Source organism: Peromyscus leucopus, chromosome 8a (genome assembly GCF_004664715.2).
Source record: "Peromyscus leucopus breed LL Stock chromosome 8a, UCI_PerLeu_2.1, whole genome shotgun sequence".
NCBI classification, from domain to species: Eukaryota; Metazoa; Chordata; class Mammalia; order Rodentia; family Cricetidae; genus Peromyscus; species Peromyscus leucopus.
In genome coordinates, this window is record NC_051085.1 from 45,594,453 (window position 1) to 45,611,537 (window position 17,085).

Below are 17,085 nucleotides of genomic sequence, written 5' to 3' on the forward strand. Positions count from 1 at the left end.
AATTTGTATATAAATATAGATAAGGTTTAATGATTCATAATCAGTGACAGATCTGAAGTGAGAGATGACGAAAGACTTGATATCACACTACACAAAATCAGTAGTTTACAGCTGATGGTAATCATTTTTTAGGTGGTTTCACATGAATTTCCATACATGACTCTCAGTCTATGAGGTGGGTGTGCCAGATATTTTTATCTTTAAAAGTAAAGATAAAATGCGGGAAATGAAATCCAGAAAGAATTAGTACTTCCCCCAACATCTTACACACCGTACCAGGCGTAAGTCAGCCTCCACCTAACTTCTCTGACACAAACCAGACCAAATCCTGAGTCTTGTCTCCCAAGTGGCTGAAACATCTCTGCCTGACCCAAATAAAAAGATGTCAGTAGACCTCGCGGTGGCTAGTGACAGTGAGCCCCTATCTTATCTGGCTCTGGGCTCTGGCTGAGGGATTTGCCATGGGCTGTGAGGAGCCTTTGAGTTCAACCCCCTAATCTCTCAGGAACTATGTGGAGCCTGCTGGTGTTTCCTTGTGGCAGAACTCGGATTTTACTGTCTTGCTCAGTCACCAATCTGCCTTTGTGCAGTGGCCCTGACCCTAGCTCCGTTCACCCCATCATTCAGCCCCAGCCCTCCTTAAAGCCCCTCTGCCCCACAGTCCCTCTACCTACCTGCTGACTTCTTCCTGTTCTCCATCTGGGATGCAATCGTCCTCGCTGTGTTTGTTTCTTTGCCTTCTCTCCTGCTGGAAGCCCTGCGCTCCTCTGGGAGTAGAGACGTCGGCCATCAGTGTACCTCACTCTGAAGGCAAAAGACAATGAGGTAAGTCTTGAACTTCCTCACGAAAGGCGTTTCTCTCTGGTTTCCAGTAGCTCATAGTGATGGTTGCAATTGATGGCCTGTCTGTAAAGTCGTGCACGTCTGCCAGTATTCTTGATATGGTGACTGATCACAATTTAAAACCCAGACAGCTCCTTTTCCATTCTTGTCTGTGCTTTTAGCTTAAGATGCCACCTGACGCAGTCCTATGAACAGGGACTAGAGAAAATGAAGGGCTTCTTTGTAAGGTTCTTGGGATTGTGACTAGTGTGAAAATCTGAATATTATTATTTCCTAATAAATGAAGATAATGATGTGGACCTTTGTGCATGGGCTCCCTGCTCTGCTCTGTGCACTGTTTTAATGCCCTGTGCCTTCCACGGGGCCCTTATTTACATTCCATCCCTGTGAACTGTAGGCCTCACTGTGTATCAGTACCTAACATGTATTATTGTAGCCAATACACCTTCATGTGCACTATTGCGATTCAGTGTATTCTAGCTTAGGTTTTTTGCTGTTTTCAAGTGCCAAGCCTTGTAACTATATTTTTTTAAGTTTACAGGACTTTTTTTCTTATTATTTTATTATTTTGGTTTCAGTCTCTTTCCTATTGCAAGAGTTTTAAAAACTGGAACACTGTGAAACTACCTTTGTAAAGGAGTTGGGGGACAGAGATTGCTAAAACTTTGACTTATTTGTTCTCTTGTTTTTGGACAAAAATCATAGGTGAAGCCTAACGAGTCAAAGTCACCAGGGACAGTAGTTACATAGTGTCTCTTGGGGTTTACCCTGGCAAACCAGGGACAGTAGTTACATAGTGTCTCTCAGGGTTTACCCCGGCTGTTAGTGAACTTCTCATAGATGTCGGATATGCTCTTGTTGTGACACCGTTTTTAAGGCTGTTTCTTTTTCCTCTGGGTGGAGTTGGCCAGGTGCATTGAACAGCTGGTCAGCATTTGCCTCTGTGAACGTGCATACTGCCGCTGGCCTCCCTCGCCTTTCCTTTCGGCTTTCTCCTGTCTTAGTAAAGGAAACTCATCCTCATGGTCTGTGAGTCTGTGGGTCTGCCTGTCAAACACAACCAATGGGGAGAGACCTCGCTTTTGGTCTGTGTCCAACTCAGCCATCTAAGCTAGGAGTTGGTTTCATCGATCCCACAGGTGTTCCCAGAGTGCTTCCTGTGTGTCTACGACTCAGGCTGCTAGCCAGACAAGGTTTGAGTGAAGCCTAGGGTCTTCTGGTGTGTTTCCTAAATTATCAAAAGAATAAAGCTAAGGGGCTGTGCATGCAGCTAAGTTGGGAGAGTGCTTGGCTAGTCTGCACAAAGCCCTGGGCTTGATCTCAGCACTGTGTGAGCTGGGCCTGATGGGACACCCCTGTAGTCCCAGCCTTTGGGAGATGGAGGCAGGAGGCCCAGGGGTTTAAAGTCATCCTTACAGTATTCAGGGTCAGTCTGAGATCCATGAGGTCTCATATCATTGAAATAGTAGTAATAGTAATAGTAATAGTAATAGTAATAGTAAGTAGTAATGCCTTGGGCTGCAGAAGAGGCAGTGGGAGTCCAGCCTATTATCACAGAGACTTTACTCAAGTGTAGGTGGGATTCTTGCCTGTGTGGTGGAAAAGGATTTCAGGATGAGTCGGTATGAGTAAAGTCATAGTTCATGAAGGAAGAACCTGGCGAGATGGCTTAGTGTGGGTAAAGGCACTGGCCACCCAAGGTTGATCCCTGGCATCCTTGTGAAGATGAAAAAGAGAACCTACTTTGTTCTCTGACTTAACACATGTGTACCATGGCTGTTAGTTATTTAGCTGCGTTGTGTTCTTACCCTGCAAGGAAATGTCACGAAACACGACAGAATCCGCTTATAAGAGTTTATTAGAGATAAAGGGACAGAGAGTGCGCAGGCCTGTGGGAGAGACACATGCGTGGAGAAGAGGGAAGTGGGAACATGGCGCTCCACTTTAAAACCGGCTGGGGGCGTGGCCAGGTCACGTCACTACTCCACGCGTGTGTGTAGATCACATGGTCACGTTGCGCGCTTACGTGGCCATGTAACATCACGGATCCTGGTTATGCGAGACGCCTTGACCCTGAACTTGCTAGGCGGAGGTGTCCGGGTCCGCCGGGTATCCTGGTTACGAGAGACGCCCTGACCCGGAAATGCCTATCCTGACCTGGAATTGGCTAGGCGGAAGTGTCCGCCCGGTATATGCGACAGTGGGGGCATGTTGTGAACCCTTCAATGGCATGCATACCCTCCCCATAGGCACATAATAATAAAAATCGTTTTTAAAAAGAAAAAAGCTCTAATATAGATTTTAAGTGTTTGTGTTAAGGGCACATTTGAGAGCTGTTTTGGGGGAAAAAGTACACACTTAACTGTGGATATATGTGGACTTCTCAAGAGAATATCGTTCAGAGAGATCTTAAACAATCCTTTTTAAAAATATTTTTTTTTAATTATGTACATGTGTGCCAGTGGGTGTATGCATGTGTGTACAGGTGCCTGCAGAGGGCAGAGGTATTGGATCCCCTGGATCTGGAGTTACAGACAGTTGTGTGAGATGTTTAATATGGGTGCTGTGTACACACCAGGCCCTTGGAAAAGTACCCTTAACCACTGAGTCATCTTTCCAGCCCAATGAACCTTATTTTTTTAGAAAATAAGATCATAAGGTGATATCTAAGGTGCTTTGGGCAGGATTACAAGTGTATAAGACAAAGAGCATTGCTCAAAAATGGAATTCTTACTGACAACAGGACAAGAAAGTTAGGGCTTGCGTGCTGGCTGTAATCAGTGGTTTCACCTCCCTTAAGAGATTTTCCTACAGTCACAGTGCTACCAATAAAAGGTTTAAATTAATTTGATGTTTCCCTCGGTTCACTGTCATTTTAACATTCTTATTTGAAATACCTCAATTGATTTCTCTATAGGCGATGTCGTGGCAAATTTTGTTATGTTGACCTTCTTGAGACAGGATGCCATGTAGCCTAGGCTGGCCTCCAACTTGCTATGTAGGTGAGAATGGCCTTGGACTTGTGACAATTCCCACCCCCACCTCCTGAGTGCTGGGATTACAGCTGGGCACCACCACAGCTGGTTTATGGGGTCCTAGGGTAATGAACCCAGGGCCCTGTGCACATGAGATAAACGCCGGCTGAACTACGTCACCCCTTGCCCTGTCCTGCGCAGGGAGATGCCTTCCAGTCTCAGCCCGCTGCTGGGGCACAGACTCCACTTCATAGCACTCTTCTGCAGCTCCGAGCCCTGACCTCTGTCACCCAGGAGTGTCTAACAGTTGGCCTCACATTGGCAGGTCTTTGTGGGGTGCTGGTGGATCAGAAGGGCCAAGGAAGAGAGGCCCAGAGCCCTTCTTCCCGTCACCACGGATGACAGAAGCAGCAAACTGAACGTAGAGGCTCGCTTCCCTCATTGACTGTGAAGGTCCGAGAGGCCATAGCTGGGAGCTTCTGCAGCCGTTTTTACCTCCCCGAGTTTAAACACACAACACGCTGAGGGGGATAGACTAACAGCTCAGGGTGTGAACTTCACAGAGATGGGACTCAGTGCTTGTGTTCCTGTGTCAGATTGGGCCTGTCTTCCCATTGCTGTCCCCTCTTTCGTATATGTAGGGAAATGGCTCACTGTGAGGCAGGGGGCAGTCATGTAGCAGGTTGTATTTCAGCCTCATTAATTAGATATTAGCTTCAGTTTTAATTAGTTCAAATGAGCCATTTATATCCTGCTTGTGCTCATGACTCTCCCCCTGCTCCCCCCACACCCGGTGTAAAACATGTTCGTGTGGCTGGAACCAAGCAGGAGACATGGCTTTGGTTTTATCTAGAGGGACCTGGGTCTGGTGCCACTCGCTTCTCCTCCCTTTGACTTTGTGAGTCATGATGGAACCCTCCCGAGAAGATGCACAAGAGCCGGTCAGCGAGTGAAGAGAGGTTCAGCCTCAGGACTCCTCAGGGAATGTAAACGAAAACCACAGTGAGATGGCCTCTACCCACAGGGGTGGCGGCATCAGAGCCTTGTGATACAGAGTTGGTGGGGATGGGAAAGGATGCAGCTGCTGTGGAAAACAGGTCCTTAAAGGATTCGGACTGCTTCATCCAGTGGGTTCACTTCTGGGCACATACCGAGGAGAACTGAAAGGCAGCGTTTGTTCACCCATGTTCACAGCATCATTATCCATGTCAGCCAAGAGGTAGAAGTAACTCAGATGCCTATCAACAAGTGAATAGATCAGAAAAGTGCATATGTTCATACTCAACACACATAGGGGGACATCAGTAAGCCTTAACAAGGAAGGGGATTCTGACAAGTTACTCTCATGCATGAACTCAAAGACGTTATCCTATGTGGAATAAGCAAGCCACAGATGGACCAGTACTTTGTGGTCCTCTTTTACCGTGTGCATTGAGGTGTCACCTTCATGAAGACAGAAGGTAGAGAAGTGATAGCTGGTGGCCTGGCACGCTGCTCAGTGTGCTGTAGAGTTTCAGTCCTGCGGGGAGAAAAGGACTGTCGTGATGGATGGTGATGATGGCATCCCAACAATATGAAGACACTTAATGCTGCTGGGCCCCCAAATGGGGAAGATGCCCAATCTTGTTGGGCATGTTTTAATAGAATTACAAAATAGACTCCAGAAAAGGAACTCAAAAGGCCACTCTTGACCCTTTGTCACTTTGCTGCTTACATCTGGGAGAAAGTAAAGGCTTCCTGTCGGGCAGAATGCCACCGGATGACGCTTCCCACCCCAGCCCTCTCCACTTGGAAAGCTACCTTGTCCTTCTGAGGTTGACCTCTGGCCCCACCAGTACATGCTTGAGAAGAAGTCAAACTCACGGCTGAGGTCAGCCTCTGTAACTTATGACATCAGCCAAGGACGATTCGCCGTGATTTTACCTGTGGCTTTTGCTTTTACTCCTTGGCCAAATAGAGAACAATGGACTGCTCTTGTCCTGTAAGGGGTTGGAGGGAGGTGTGTGTGTGTGGGGTACATCCCTATGGTTTTGTCAGCGGTCTGAGAGCTGTTTGCCTGGGAGTGGTGACTGACGAGCCTGACTCATTTGGACACTCATGCCTGCTGCTGTAATGATGGCTGATGTTGACTGCAGACACTGAATGGACAGTTCTGGCTCCCTTTAGAGCCCTAAACATCCTTGATCAATCAGGAAGTTCACAGACATCTCGTTTATTATCTTGACAGTGTTTGGCTTTAGTTCATGAAATTGTTCTCATTTGTTCATTTATGAGATGGGGGCATACTTGCTGTGGTGTGCATGGAGAGGTCAGCAAACAACTTTTTGGGAGTCAATTCTCTCCACCACATAGCGTCCAGGGACCCAACTCGGGCCATGAGGCCTGGCAGCAGGTGCCTTTGCCTATTGAACCATTGACAAGTGATTTTTGAACACTAATACTTTATTTCTGTATAGCTTATGTTAAGCCATTGGGTTATTTATTTCTGCATTTTAGAGCTAGGTCTGATGTAGTCCAGACTTGGTGCATTGCCAATGATGACCTTGAACTTCTGGTCCTCCTGCCTCTACCTCCCGAGAACTGGTATTACAGCCATGTGCTGTCGTGCCTGGTTTTCAGCATGGCTGAAAACCTAGGGCTTTGTAGGTGATAGGCAGACACTACCAACTGAGCTACATCCCCAAACCTATTTGTTTATTTTTCCTTATCGGGAGTTGAGTGTAAAATGCTTGATGGAGTTGTCACATTTTGTGTGTGTGTGTGTGTGTTTTGTTTTTCAGGATCACTTCATGGACTCACACCCCCATGTTGGTCAAGTGCCTGCATTGTTCCCAAGACCACGGAAAACCTGCTGAGCATTAAAACCTCCCTCCCAGCAGAAGCCAGGCTGCAGGTAAGGACAGCTCAAATGCGTGGGCCTCATAAAGCACTTGACCCATTGAATATTAAAGAAGGGTTTATTCGCTCCAGCGACCGGGTTTGATGACCGCCACAACCAGATATCATCCATTTGATTTCCGCTCTGTGGCTCTACAAGCTTCGATGTGTAAGAATGAAAACTTAAAAACCTGTTAAATATGTGTGGAGCCTGACAGGAAGTACAAGTGTGTTGGCTCACAATAGTTCCCTGCTGAAGAAGATTAAAGGGGCATGGAGGAATGTTGGAGCAATTTTTAATTTGCATTTTGCTTACCTGCTCAACTCCTTGAGCTAACCTTAAAGGGGATTTGAAGAAACCATGCCTTTTTCTCTTGTCCACATTCTAAACTGTAAGTATTGGAACGTTTTTTTTTCCCCCTACTGCATCCTAAAGTGAATTTACTAGGACTGTGGTTGTTTGGGAACAGGGACCTCAACAGGTCCTCTGGGCCCAAGGGTTCTGCACCTGTAGATTCTAGCTGTCAACTGAATATATGTATTTTTAGTCACAACATCACTGAACATGTACAAACCGGTTTCCTGAAATGATTCAGTGGGAAATACAGAGTGACACCAATTTCCATAGCATGTCCGCTATGGTCAAGTGTTGGCCATGTAATCTAAGAGAAAAAGCGCATGGCGGGGGTGGAATAGATGGTGTAAGTAAAAAGATTGCACTCAAAGACGTGAGCATTGAGGGTTTTGGAATCTGGAGGGATCCTGAGATCCATTCCCCAAGACTATGTGAGGTGTTGCCCTGAATAATAATTCCTGTGTAATGAAAATGTCATTTCTCTGGTTGTATGTCCATGTGTCTAGACTTTTCCTCCATTTTTGCTGCGAGGATCCTTAGCCAACCCTGGGTCTGAAGGGACTCTCTACTTTTAGCTAACACTTTTATACCTGTTCAGTTTTAACAGCGTGCCGCTGCTGATGCACTTAAAATCCCTAGCACAGGAACATGCCATGTAATCTGTGTGACCAGTGTAGCCTTTCACAATCAAGGGCACCACCAGTTCATCAAATGGCTCGACTCTGCACCTTTGAATCTTGTCAGGCATGGAAAGAAATGTCCTGCGCCCTCCATTCCCCTTGTTTATTATGATTATTGTTTATTATTATTATTATTATTAATTATTATGTTTTAAAAGCTGTCTTATTGCAGTGTAACTTAGATCATGACTCATACTGATACAACTGTTCCCAGGTTCTTTAGGTTAAAATGGGGAACTCTGAGAGTCAGTATACCTTCCAAGGATCCAAGAATCATAGCAATACTGTCACTGGTGCTAAACAGAAGCCTTGCTCTCTGAAAATACGCAGCATTCATACAAAAGATGAGAAGTCTTTGCATGGATGGACTCACGGAACGAGCGGAGCAAGCTACAGGTCCAGGTCCCTCGCCCGAAGCTGCCTTTCTCACTTCAAGAGCCACCAGCCTTACGCCACCAGACTCAGTGGACCCACGTGCAAAGTCTCAAAGGGCGCTGCCCACTCTAAGCACAGAGCGAATGCCCCAGGAAGTGATTTCCAGGGCAACAATGGTGCTTTCTTACCCGAGAATGGCTTCCACTATGTTGGCCACGAGTCGGGGGAGAGCCACGTGACCTCCAGGGACTGCAATGGACACCTTCTCACCTGCTACAGGAGAAACGAGAGCATCGCCTCCACCCCGCCAGGCGAGGACCGCAGGAGCCCCAGGGTACTCATCAAGACACTGGGGAAGCTAGATGGGTGTTTAAGGGTTGAGTTCCATAACGGTGGCAACCCCCACAAAGGGCCCTCGGAGAACCCCAGTGGACCTGTACAGCTGCTGAGATACTCCCCTACGTTGGCATCGGAAACCTGCTTGGTGCCAGAAGCTAGGCGGGATTCGGGTGCCGACTCCCCGGCCAGCCAGCGCCCCTCTCCCACTGACTCTCGCCTGCGCTCCAGCAAAGGCAGCTCCCTGAGCTCGGAGTCATCTTGGTATGACTCCCCGTGGGGCAATGCTGGGGAGATGAGTGAGGTAGAGGGCTCCTTCCTGGCCCCCAGCACTCCGGACCCCAGCCTCCCCACCGGCTTCCCACCCAGTGACACCAAAAAATCTTTCAACCAAAGCTCCTCCCTCTCCTCCCTCCGGGAACTGTACAAAGACGCCAACCTGGGATGCCGCTCTCCGTCTGGAACCTGCCGCTCTTCGGATGAGTACATCGGCTCCCAAGTCAGCCTCAGCAACCGCGTCTCCTTTGCGTCTGACATTGATGTGCCCTCCAGGGTGGATCACAGGGACCCCACACCCTACAGTTCCTTTACTCTCCCCTGTCGAAAGTCCAAAGCCTTAACTGAGGATGCTGCAAAGAAAGATACCCTCAAAGCCAGAATGCGACGCATCAGCGACTGGACAGGAAGCCTCTCTAGGAAGAAGAGGAAACTACAGGTAAGAATGCTCTGGAGTGGGTCGGGGTAAAGGGTCCTAGAGTTTCCCCATCTGTATTGGGAGCTACTCAGACTCTCGGGTGAGCTGGTGAACGGAAGGGCTTGACTGGACCCAGCATGGCTCCTTTTCTGATGGGGGTTTGTCTCTCTCATTTGCTTCAGACATAGACTTTGAGTCTTATCGCCAACTCCAGTATCTCCATGTTTTAGCTAAGGTATGGGGCAGAATACCACTACTAACTGGGTGGCTGAAGGATAGATTGGTATTTCATGGTTCTGGAGGTTGGAAAGTCATGAGGCACTGTGGTGAGATTCTGGGTAGGGCTTGTTCCTGGCTGCTGAAGGTTCCATCCTTACACAGGAGGGAAGCGGGGAACCCTAGTCTCTTTCCCTTATGACAAGGAGACCAGTACCCTTAGGACTCTAGCTGCTGGCTCTCATCTAAACCTAATACCCACTTAAAGCCCCTTACCCTGACCCCGGTACTCTCTGTGGGGGTTAAGACAGAACAGCATTCAGCTGTAGCACCCAGGTCCTGTACTTAATTGCCTTGGCACTTGTCCGCAAGCCTGAAAGCCTGGTTCTGAAGCTGGTCCAACTCTTCTTGGAAAGCATAGAGCAGGGTGAAGGTCCAAGTGACCTGGTAATCTGAGGTCTTTGTTAGACCTCAATCATGAAGTCAGAATAAAAGCGGTAAGGAGACAGTCATTAAGTTCAGATCAGGAGGCCTTTCTCAACTTGATATTACTTTATATTTAAGTCGGTTCATGGAAAATAGGCCTGTGTATGGTGCTGGAGAGGGAACCCACTGCCTTATACATGCTGGGCAAGCGCTCTTACCACTGAACTAAATCCCCAACCCTTTGGTCTATTTGGTTTTATTTATTTAGTGAGGTCATAGAGTTGAAAGGAATATGATTAGACAGTTTATAGGGAAATGTTGTCTTAACCCTGCGAGATGCACACATTTGTATGAATATAAAACAAACAAACAAACATGGGCCATTAAGAGCAGGTAACAATATAACCTCTCTGGTAGACGTTTCCTATTTATAAAGTTTACCATTGGTTACTTCCTTCTTGTGTATTGGTGGCTGCCATCACCACCCTCTCTCCCAGGGGGAATGGAGGTCAGGTGGCCACCATGCTGTCTCCAGGACCTCTTTCATATCTCTCAGTGTAGCAATTTTCTTGCTCTTGAGTTAATGCCTCTTAGGCCAAATCACCAGACAGATGCTTTAGGCTTTTGCCCTGGCTCTTGCTTCCCAAGCATCACACGGTGCTTGAGTAGAGAGCATGCTGTTCAGCCTCTACTGCCCCAGGGCTTGGATCCCAGTATTACAGAGCTGGCTATGTCCAGCTGCTGTCACCCTGTCCCCTCAGGCACACTGTCATGGATTGCCACTGTTTGTTGGCCCAGAGCATCTTTTGTCATCTGTGTTTGTGGCCTGACTCAGCATACAGTGATCCTGAACACATGCAGGCTCTGTTTCACTGGTCCAAAGCTATCCCACCCATTACCATAGTGTGTGGACCACTTTCTGCCACATGCAGTCACTGACTGCCCAGCCTTCCCAGGGGGACTGCACCTCCCTCCGTTCGGTGTCATGCACAAACTTACCTCTGAGGTATTGTGTGCCATGTGGAGTCATGAGCAAAAAAATAAGTAGGGTTTTGAAAAGAGAATTTGAATGCTAGAAAGGACCTCCACATTTTAGAGACAAGGAAACTGCAGAATCAAGGGGTTTGCAGTCTTCCTGGTCAGTAGTGGAGAAGCAGGTTGGAAGACCTCAGACAAATGCTAAGATATTGTTGACTACTCTTAGTTATTGTTGAATAGGATGACGAAAAATTTAGACCCTTTTGTTTTGAAGTGATCCATTAGGACAGCCTTCTGAAAGTTTTGTCTGTGGCTTCCCCAATGATTGCTGATCTATAGATGTGAACAAGAGCGACTGTTTTTGGTAAATATCTCAGCCCTATTGTTCAGACATTACTTTTCCTCTCATAAAAAGGATTAGGACAAGGTCCTTTAAGATGTATTCCAGCCACGAATGATGGTTCAGGACCCTCATCCCAACTACTTGGGAAGCTGAGGTGGGAAGGTTGAGGTCTTTCTGGGCCACAGAGTGAGTTCAAAGATAGCCTGGGCATCTTAGTGAGACCCTGTCTCAAAGTGAAAAATAAAAAGATGCTTGGGGACATGGCTCAGTAGAACTGTGCATTTGCAGCTGAAGCCCTAGGCTCAGTCCCTAGTACCAGACACAGGAAAAAAAAAAAAAAAAAAAAAAAAAAGGCAATCCATGCTGCGTAGGAGTCTGCGCTGAGATGTCTTAACAAGGCATTGAAGTGATAGCTACTTTCTTTCTCCCACATAAACTCTTGTATGCCAGCAGAGCAATGATTCAGAAAGCTTTGCTTGATGGACAGGCATTTGTTTTGACTTTCAAAGATGACATAGACAGAATAGCCCTTTCAATACAGACCTTTAAATCTGTCCTCATATGTGGGAGCCTGAAAACCAGACAGCGGGAAAAGAATACCATGCTAGGAGACAGAGAAACATGTACCGGAGAGCGCTCGGTAAACACCTCATACTAATTTTAGCTGACAAAGACCCTCATCCTGCCTTGGCTAAAATTGTGTTCTTTCAGGATGGGATAGGCTGTGCTCAGTTAACAGTGCCCCCTGCCCCCATCTCTGTGACTTGGGATGACCACAGTTTGTTTCCCTATTCGTGATGCACGTTCATCACAGTCAGCAGGTAGCCGGGGTCTGTGCTGTTCTTTGAGACCGTAGGCCGATGGAACAGCTGTCGTGAAGAACACGATAAACTACTACAACAGAGAAAAAATTGTTAACTTTGAAAGCTTTCTCTCAGAACTGACATGGTTAACTTCTGCTTATGTTCCCTGGGCACAGAAAATGGTAAGGCCAGGCCTGACTTCATGGGGGTGGGGTGGGGAAATGACCCTACCGTGTGCCTTGGGGAGGACCAGAAATGTTTGGTGGCATCACTGAGGACTTCTATGGCTTGTCAGAGAGAGGATTTGGGACACAAAGACTCAGTTTCTGGCCCCCTTTAATGGTAAACTCTCACTTCTGTTCTGAAGTGACCGTCTCAGAGACCAGTGGCATGTGAGCAAGGACTCAGCACATTTCCTAACACGTGCGGATAGAGACGGGGTTTCCTTTAAGGAGTTAGGCATCATCTTTTGCTTTTTCAGCTTTATTGGGGTATAACTAATAAGCAGAAATTGAATATATTTAACATGTATAATCTGATATCTTGACATACATAGACAATGGGAATAATGGTCACCATAAGCAAGCTAGTTAATACAGTCACCACTAAACATAGTTATCCAGTTGGCTTTATTTTGTTGCGAGGCTGTTCATAATCATACTAGGCCTCAGCCTGTTTCATATATACAAAGGAACATCAGCTACAGTGGTAATGGTGTACACCAGATCTCTAGAGCTTGCTTGGCTGGTGTGTAGCCAAAGCTTTATACTGGTGCAGCCTCTTTCTTACCCTCGGCCTCCATGTCCACCTGTCTTGGATTCTCACATACGTGAGATGGGTCATGCAATGTTTGCTTCTCTGTGGAGCGATGTTACTTTTACCCCCCTTACTTACAGTTGTTAGTGCCCTGGTCATCAGGTTACAGTAGCCACTGCCTATGGTTATGATTAGGTAGGAATGGAAATCACAAGCACTGTGCACACATATGGTAAGCTGTTGGGTCTCACACCCATCTAGCAGTTATTAGGAATTGTGTCTGGACCCATTTAAAGACATCTTTTTTTTCAAAATGCTCTTCTTGGACCGAGATTTCATCACTAGCAATTGGGATTCTAGATGGACAGTTTTAGACATTGATGAGAGCCTGGGAAAATTCATGCCCATGTGTCAGAATTCGTGATAAATACCCACATGTGGTATTTGTTCATGTCTCCGGAAGGAACAGTCTTGCTTTGTTATGGCCGGACGTTCAACAGCCCCGCAACATGAGGTCTCTTTCTTATGAGAATCAAGGACAACAACAGTGTTTATTGGTCGTATGTAATTTGGGGACGTCTCCCTGCCAAAGATTTGCTGGTTTCGAAACACCCCACTAAGGCTCTTTCTTGCTAGGAAAGCGATTCACCCAGTGTTTAGGGGCAGGGATTGTTCAGACTGTCACAGTAACATTCATGCTGCTCAATGAACGGCATTCCTTCATGTCCTCAAGAGTTTATGAAAGTCTCAACAAAGTGACAGTTAGGAGAAGAGTCTCCAAGTATCTTGAATTTCCTGAGTGACTCATAGCAGCTGCTTGATTCTCTCTTTGAAGCAGAGGTGTTAGCGCATAAACAAGAATGACCACAGGACGTAGTGTAAACACACTGGAAGATGCTATCATGATTAGTAAGAGCTGTTTGTGTTCTGGGCTCTGGTTTTAGCACCTGGGCCTTGGTAAACACTCTACAGTTGCCTGGTGATGGTTTTCCTATCAAAGACACCCAGTAAATGCCATCTGATGTTTTTTTTTTTTTTTTTTTTTAGATGAAATTTCCAAAAGAAAACGTTTCCACAAGGTGGAGTGTTCAAAATAGAGCCCAAACTCAATGGCCCCTGACCCACTTTGGTTTTGATGGTTTGGGAATACTATCAGAAGCCCACCACAGCTGAGTCTGCCTGACTGTGGTTATGTTTTTGGTTGTGAGCTCACCTCGATCGGCCGAGCCATCTCTCCAACCCTACTTGGCTCCTCTCAGCCCTCCCTTTGCAGCTGTATTAATCTGAGCTGGGTGTTTGTGATGTCAGTGCTTTTTGAACTGGGAGTGAATTTTACTGCTATCTTATTTATTCATTTATTTGGTTTGAAGTAGGATCTCACTCTGCAGCCCAGGCTGTCCTGGAACTCACTAGATAGTCCTTGTTGGCCTGAACTCATGGCATCCCTCCTGCCTCAGCCTCTCAAGATGCTGCTGGGTTACACGTGGAAGCCACCATTGACAGCTGGTTTCCTCCCATTCGGCAATGAGTGCTTGGTCAGTCAGCCGCTTTCCATGAAAGCTAATAAAGGCATCAGGATCGCCATCTTACATTTGTCGCCTGGCTCTCTAACCGGCTGGCTGAGTGTTCTGTGTCCCTAGGTTTATCAGGAGGCGGCAGCCGTTAGCTAACTGTAGGGCTTATTCAGAGTGGCTTGTGTTCGAGTTTGTATTGGAACCAATATTAAAGTCAAGAGTCACATCTTAGGTGTCCCCCAGTGCCTAGAAAATTAAAGCAGGAACTCAGATAGAAGGAGATGGACAAAAGAGTTCACTTTAAGATAAATTCCTGAATTAAATAAAATGCAAATCTTAACAAAACAAAACCACAACCTACAATTACTAGGCAGTACCCCAGTGGATTATGAATCCTTGGAGCTTGGATTTTACTGTATAGAGTGGGAAATAAGATGGTAGAGATTACCATGTATAAGAGTCTAAGCCTGGCCAGTTGGCCAGAGACTTCATTGGAGACAGGGAGAAGAAGATAAGTGTGTGGGGATCAACCTAATCATACCAACTCCTAGCCCTGCCCGTCCTGCCCCCGACTCCATGGTTATTTTCTAAGGCAACGATTTCACATGACTTAGGAGAAAAATGGATGATAAGAGCATGGATTCTTTCCTAGAAGACACTGCATCACAGTTAGTAAAGAATATCATTCTAGAACTAGTGTGTTTTAAGTGTACTAACTGATGTGGTGTTGAACTCAGGCTAGGTTCAGAGAGCCATTGGCTCCCTGTTTACCTCTTTACATTTGACGTCACGGTGTGCGTGAGATTGTGTGGTACGATTTCTAAAAATCTTTCTGGTTTGGAGATGTGATGATCCCAGTGGTTTTGTTACAAGGTTCTTTGCATCACCGTTGTAGGATGTAGCCCCATTACACGAGGCTATGTAGAGGATAGTGAGGATGACTGACTGGTAATTTGTGTTGTGTTCAGGAACCGCGGTCCAAGGAGGGCAGTGAGTACTTCGACAGCCGCTCAGATGGACTGAATGCAGACATGCAGGGGTCCACGCAAACATCTGCCTTACTGTGGTCAGGAGGCTCAGCTCAGACCCTGCCCCAGAGAAGCGAGTCCACTCACGTGATTGGCAGTGATCCCCTCCGACAGAACATTTACGAGAATTTCATGCGCGAGCTGGAAATGAGCAGGACCAACATGGAGCACGCGGAAACGTCCACAGAAACTGTGGAGTCCAGCAGCGAGTCCCTCAGCTCCCTGGAGCAGCTGGATCTGCTCTTTGAGAAGGAGCAAGGAGTGGTCCGGAAAGCCGGGTGGCTCTTCTTCAAACCCCTTGTCACCTTGCAGAAGGAGAGGAAATTGGAGCTGGTGGCTCGGAGGAAGTGGAAACAGTACTGGGTGACGCTGAAAGGTACGCGGGCTGTGGTTCACTGAAGGCTTGTCCTTCAGCTACCCTGTCGCCAGGAAGTGCTGGTGGGGTCATGCAGGAGTGTGAGTAAGTAAAGGACATGGTGTGTCTGTGCTTGTGTGCAGTATATACACGTGTACATGCGGAAGCAGAAGACAGGCTCGGGTGCCATTCCCGAGGTGCTAGCCACCTTATTTTGAGACAGTCTCTCTCCGGTTTAGAGATCTCCAATTCAGCCAAACTCACTGGCTAGTGAGTCCCAACATCCACTTGTCTTTACCTTCCCAGGACGGGACTTTAAAAACTATGAATATGTCTATGTTTTTGTTTTTAATGTGGATTCTGGGATTCAAATGCAGGGCTTCATGCTTGCAAGGCAAGAACTTGATGACCCGAGTCGCATTCCCAGCCCTAACTTGAAAGATGGTGACATATCATCTCATAGCACACTCTACTGAAAATACTTTTTAAATTAAATTCTTTCCTATGTATGTTACCCGGCCATTCTTTGATACTTTACTTGTATCTCGAATAATACGAAACCCTAAATAACAGTCACATATACGTCACTTACTTGTATTTTCCATTCTGCACGTGCTCAGAATTCCAAAGCTAGAATTTCCTTCCTAGACGGAATGTTGTCTAGAAAACTGGACCTGTGTCTTCCCCGTTTATGGACTAAAAACGTCTTATTGCCACCACCACTGTACAGCTGTTCCTTTGCTCATTGCTTTGGGGTTGGACCTGGGGCCTTGGACATGCTAAGCATATGCTGAAAGACAACACTACACTCTCAGTGTGACCCCTCCCCTTTTCTACTCCCTCCTTCCCCCATGTTCCTTTCTTAGAACAGAAGTAGGAACTTGTTAAGGGAAGAACACCTCTCACGAGCGTTGCCAGTTAAGCAACTGTGATTGCTTTGCTTGATGCGAGTTGGAAGAGGGGTTGGAAGAGCTCCATCTTGTGAGGCGGTGAGATGCCTCAGTGAGCACAGCCCTGATCATGCAGGTGCAGACAGGAGGCGCAGCCTCAGCCTCCGCAAAGGCCTCCTATGATTGTTAGAGAGGCTGAATAGGACGTTTCGGAAGTCACGATTGGATTCCCCTCCGCCCCTACTTCCACAGGGAAGAGAGCAGAAACGCAAAATCACACATGGACACAGTAGGTGTGAACTGCCGAAGTGCCTCCCTTATGGTTCCCCTTCTTACTTTCTGTATTCTTAAGCAATTTCCGAAGCCCTCCCCCAAACCTCGGTGGGTAGGCTTCATTTCTTTATTGTTTCATAAGCTCCTCTAGTAAGCTTTCCCAGTGCACTGTGTGTGAAGGTCACACCCCAGGACCCAGTGAATTCTCATTATGGGTTAGAATCCTTATGGTTCATGATTGGCTGAGAAAGGCGAAGAACAGACCCAGTTTTTAAGTCTCAGGGAAGCAGGCTTTCATGCACGGGAAGGGAGATTTGGAAACATGAAATAAAGGATCAGATCCAGTAAGAAGTTGGAAGGGATAAGAA

General features: G+C 46.8%; 1 protein-coding gene across 2 annotated transcripts in view; it reads left to right on the forward strand.

The window, feature by feature from the left end:
- Window positions 1-17,085, forward strand: part of Tiam2 (TIAM Rac1 associated GEF 2) — a 213,185-nt gene that overhangs the window by 95,230 nt on the left and 100,870 nt on the right. For both annotated transcript variants that reach the window (XM_028854061.2, XM_028854064.2), the window contains 3 exons: window positions 6,599-6,711; window positions 7,945-9,156; window positions 15,140-15,575. In XM_028854061.2, coding sequence (XP_028709894.1) covers window positions 7,960-9,156; window positions 15,140-15,575 — 1,633 coding nt within the window. In that variant the 5' untranslated portion in view covers window positions 6,599-6,711; window positions 7,945-7,959. The remainder of the gene's footprint in view (window positions 1-6,598; window positions 6,712-7,944; window positions 9,157-15,139; window positions 15,576-17,085) is intronic.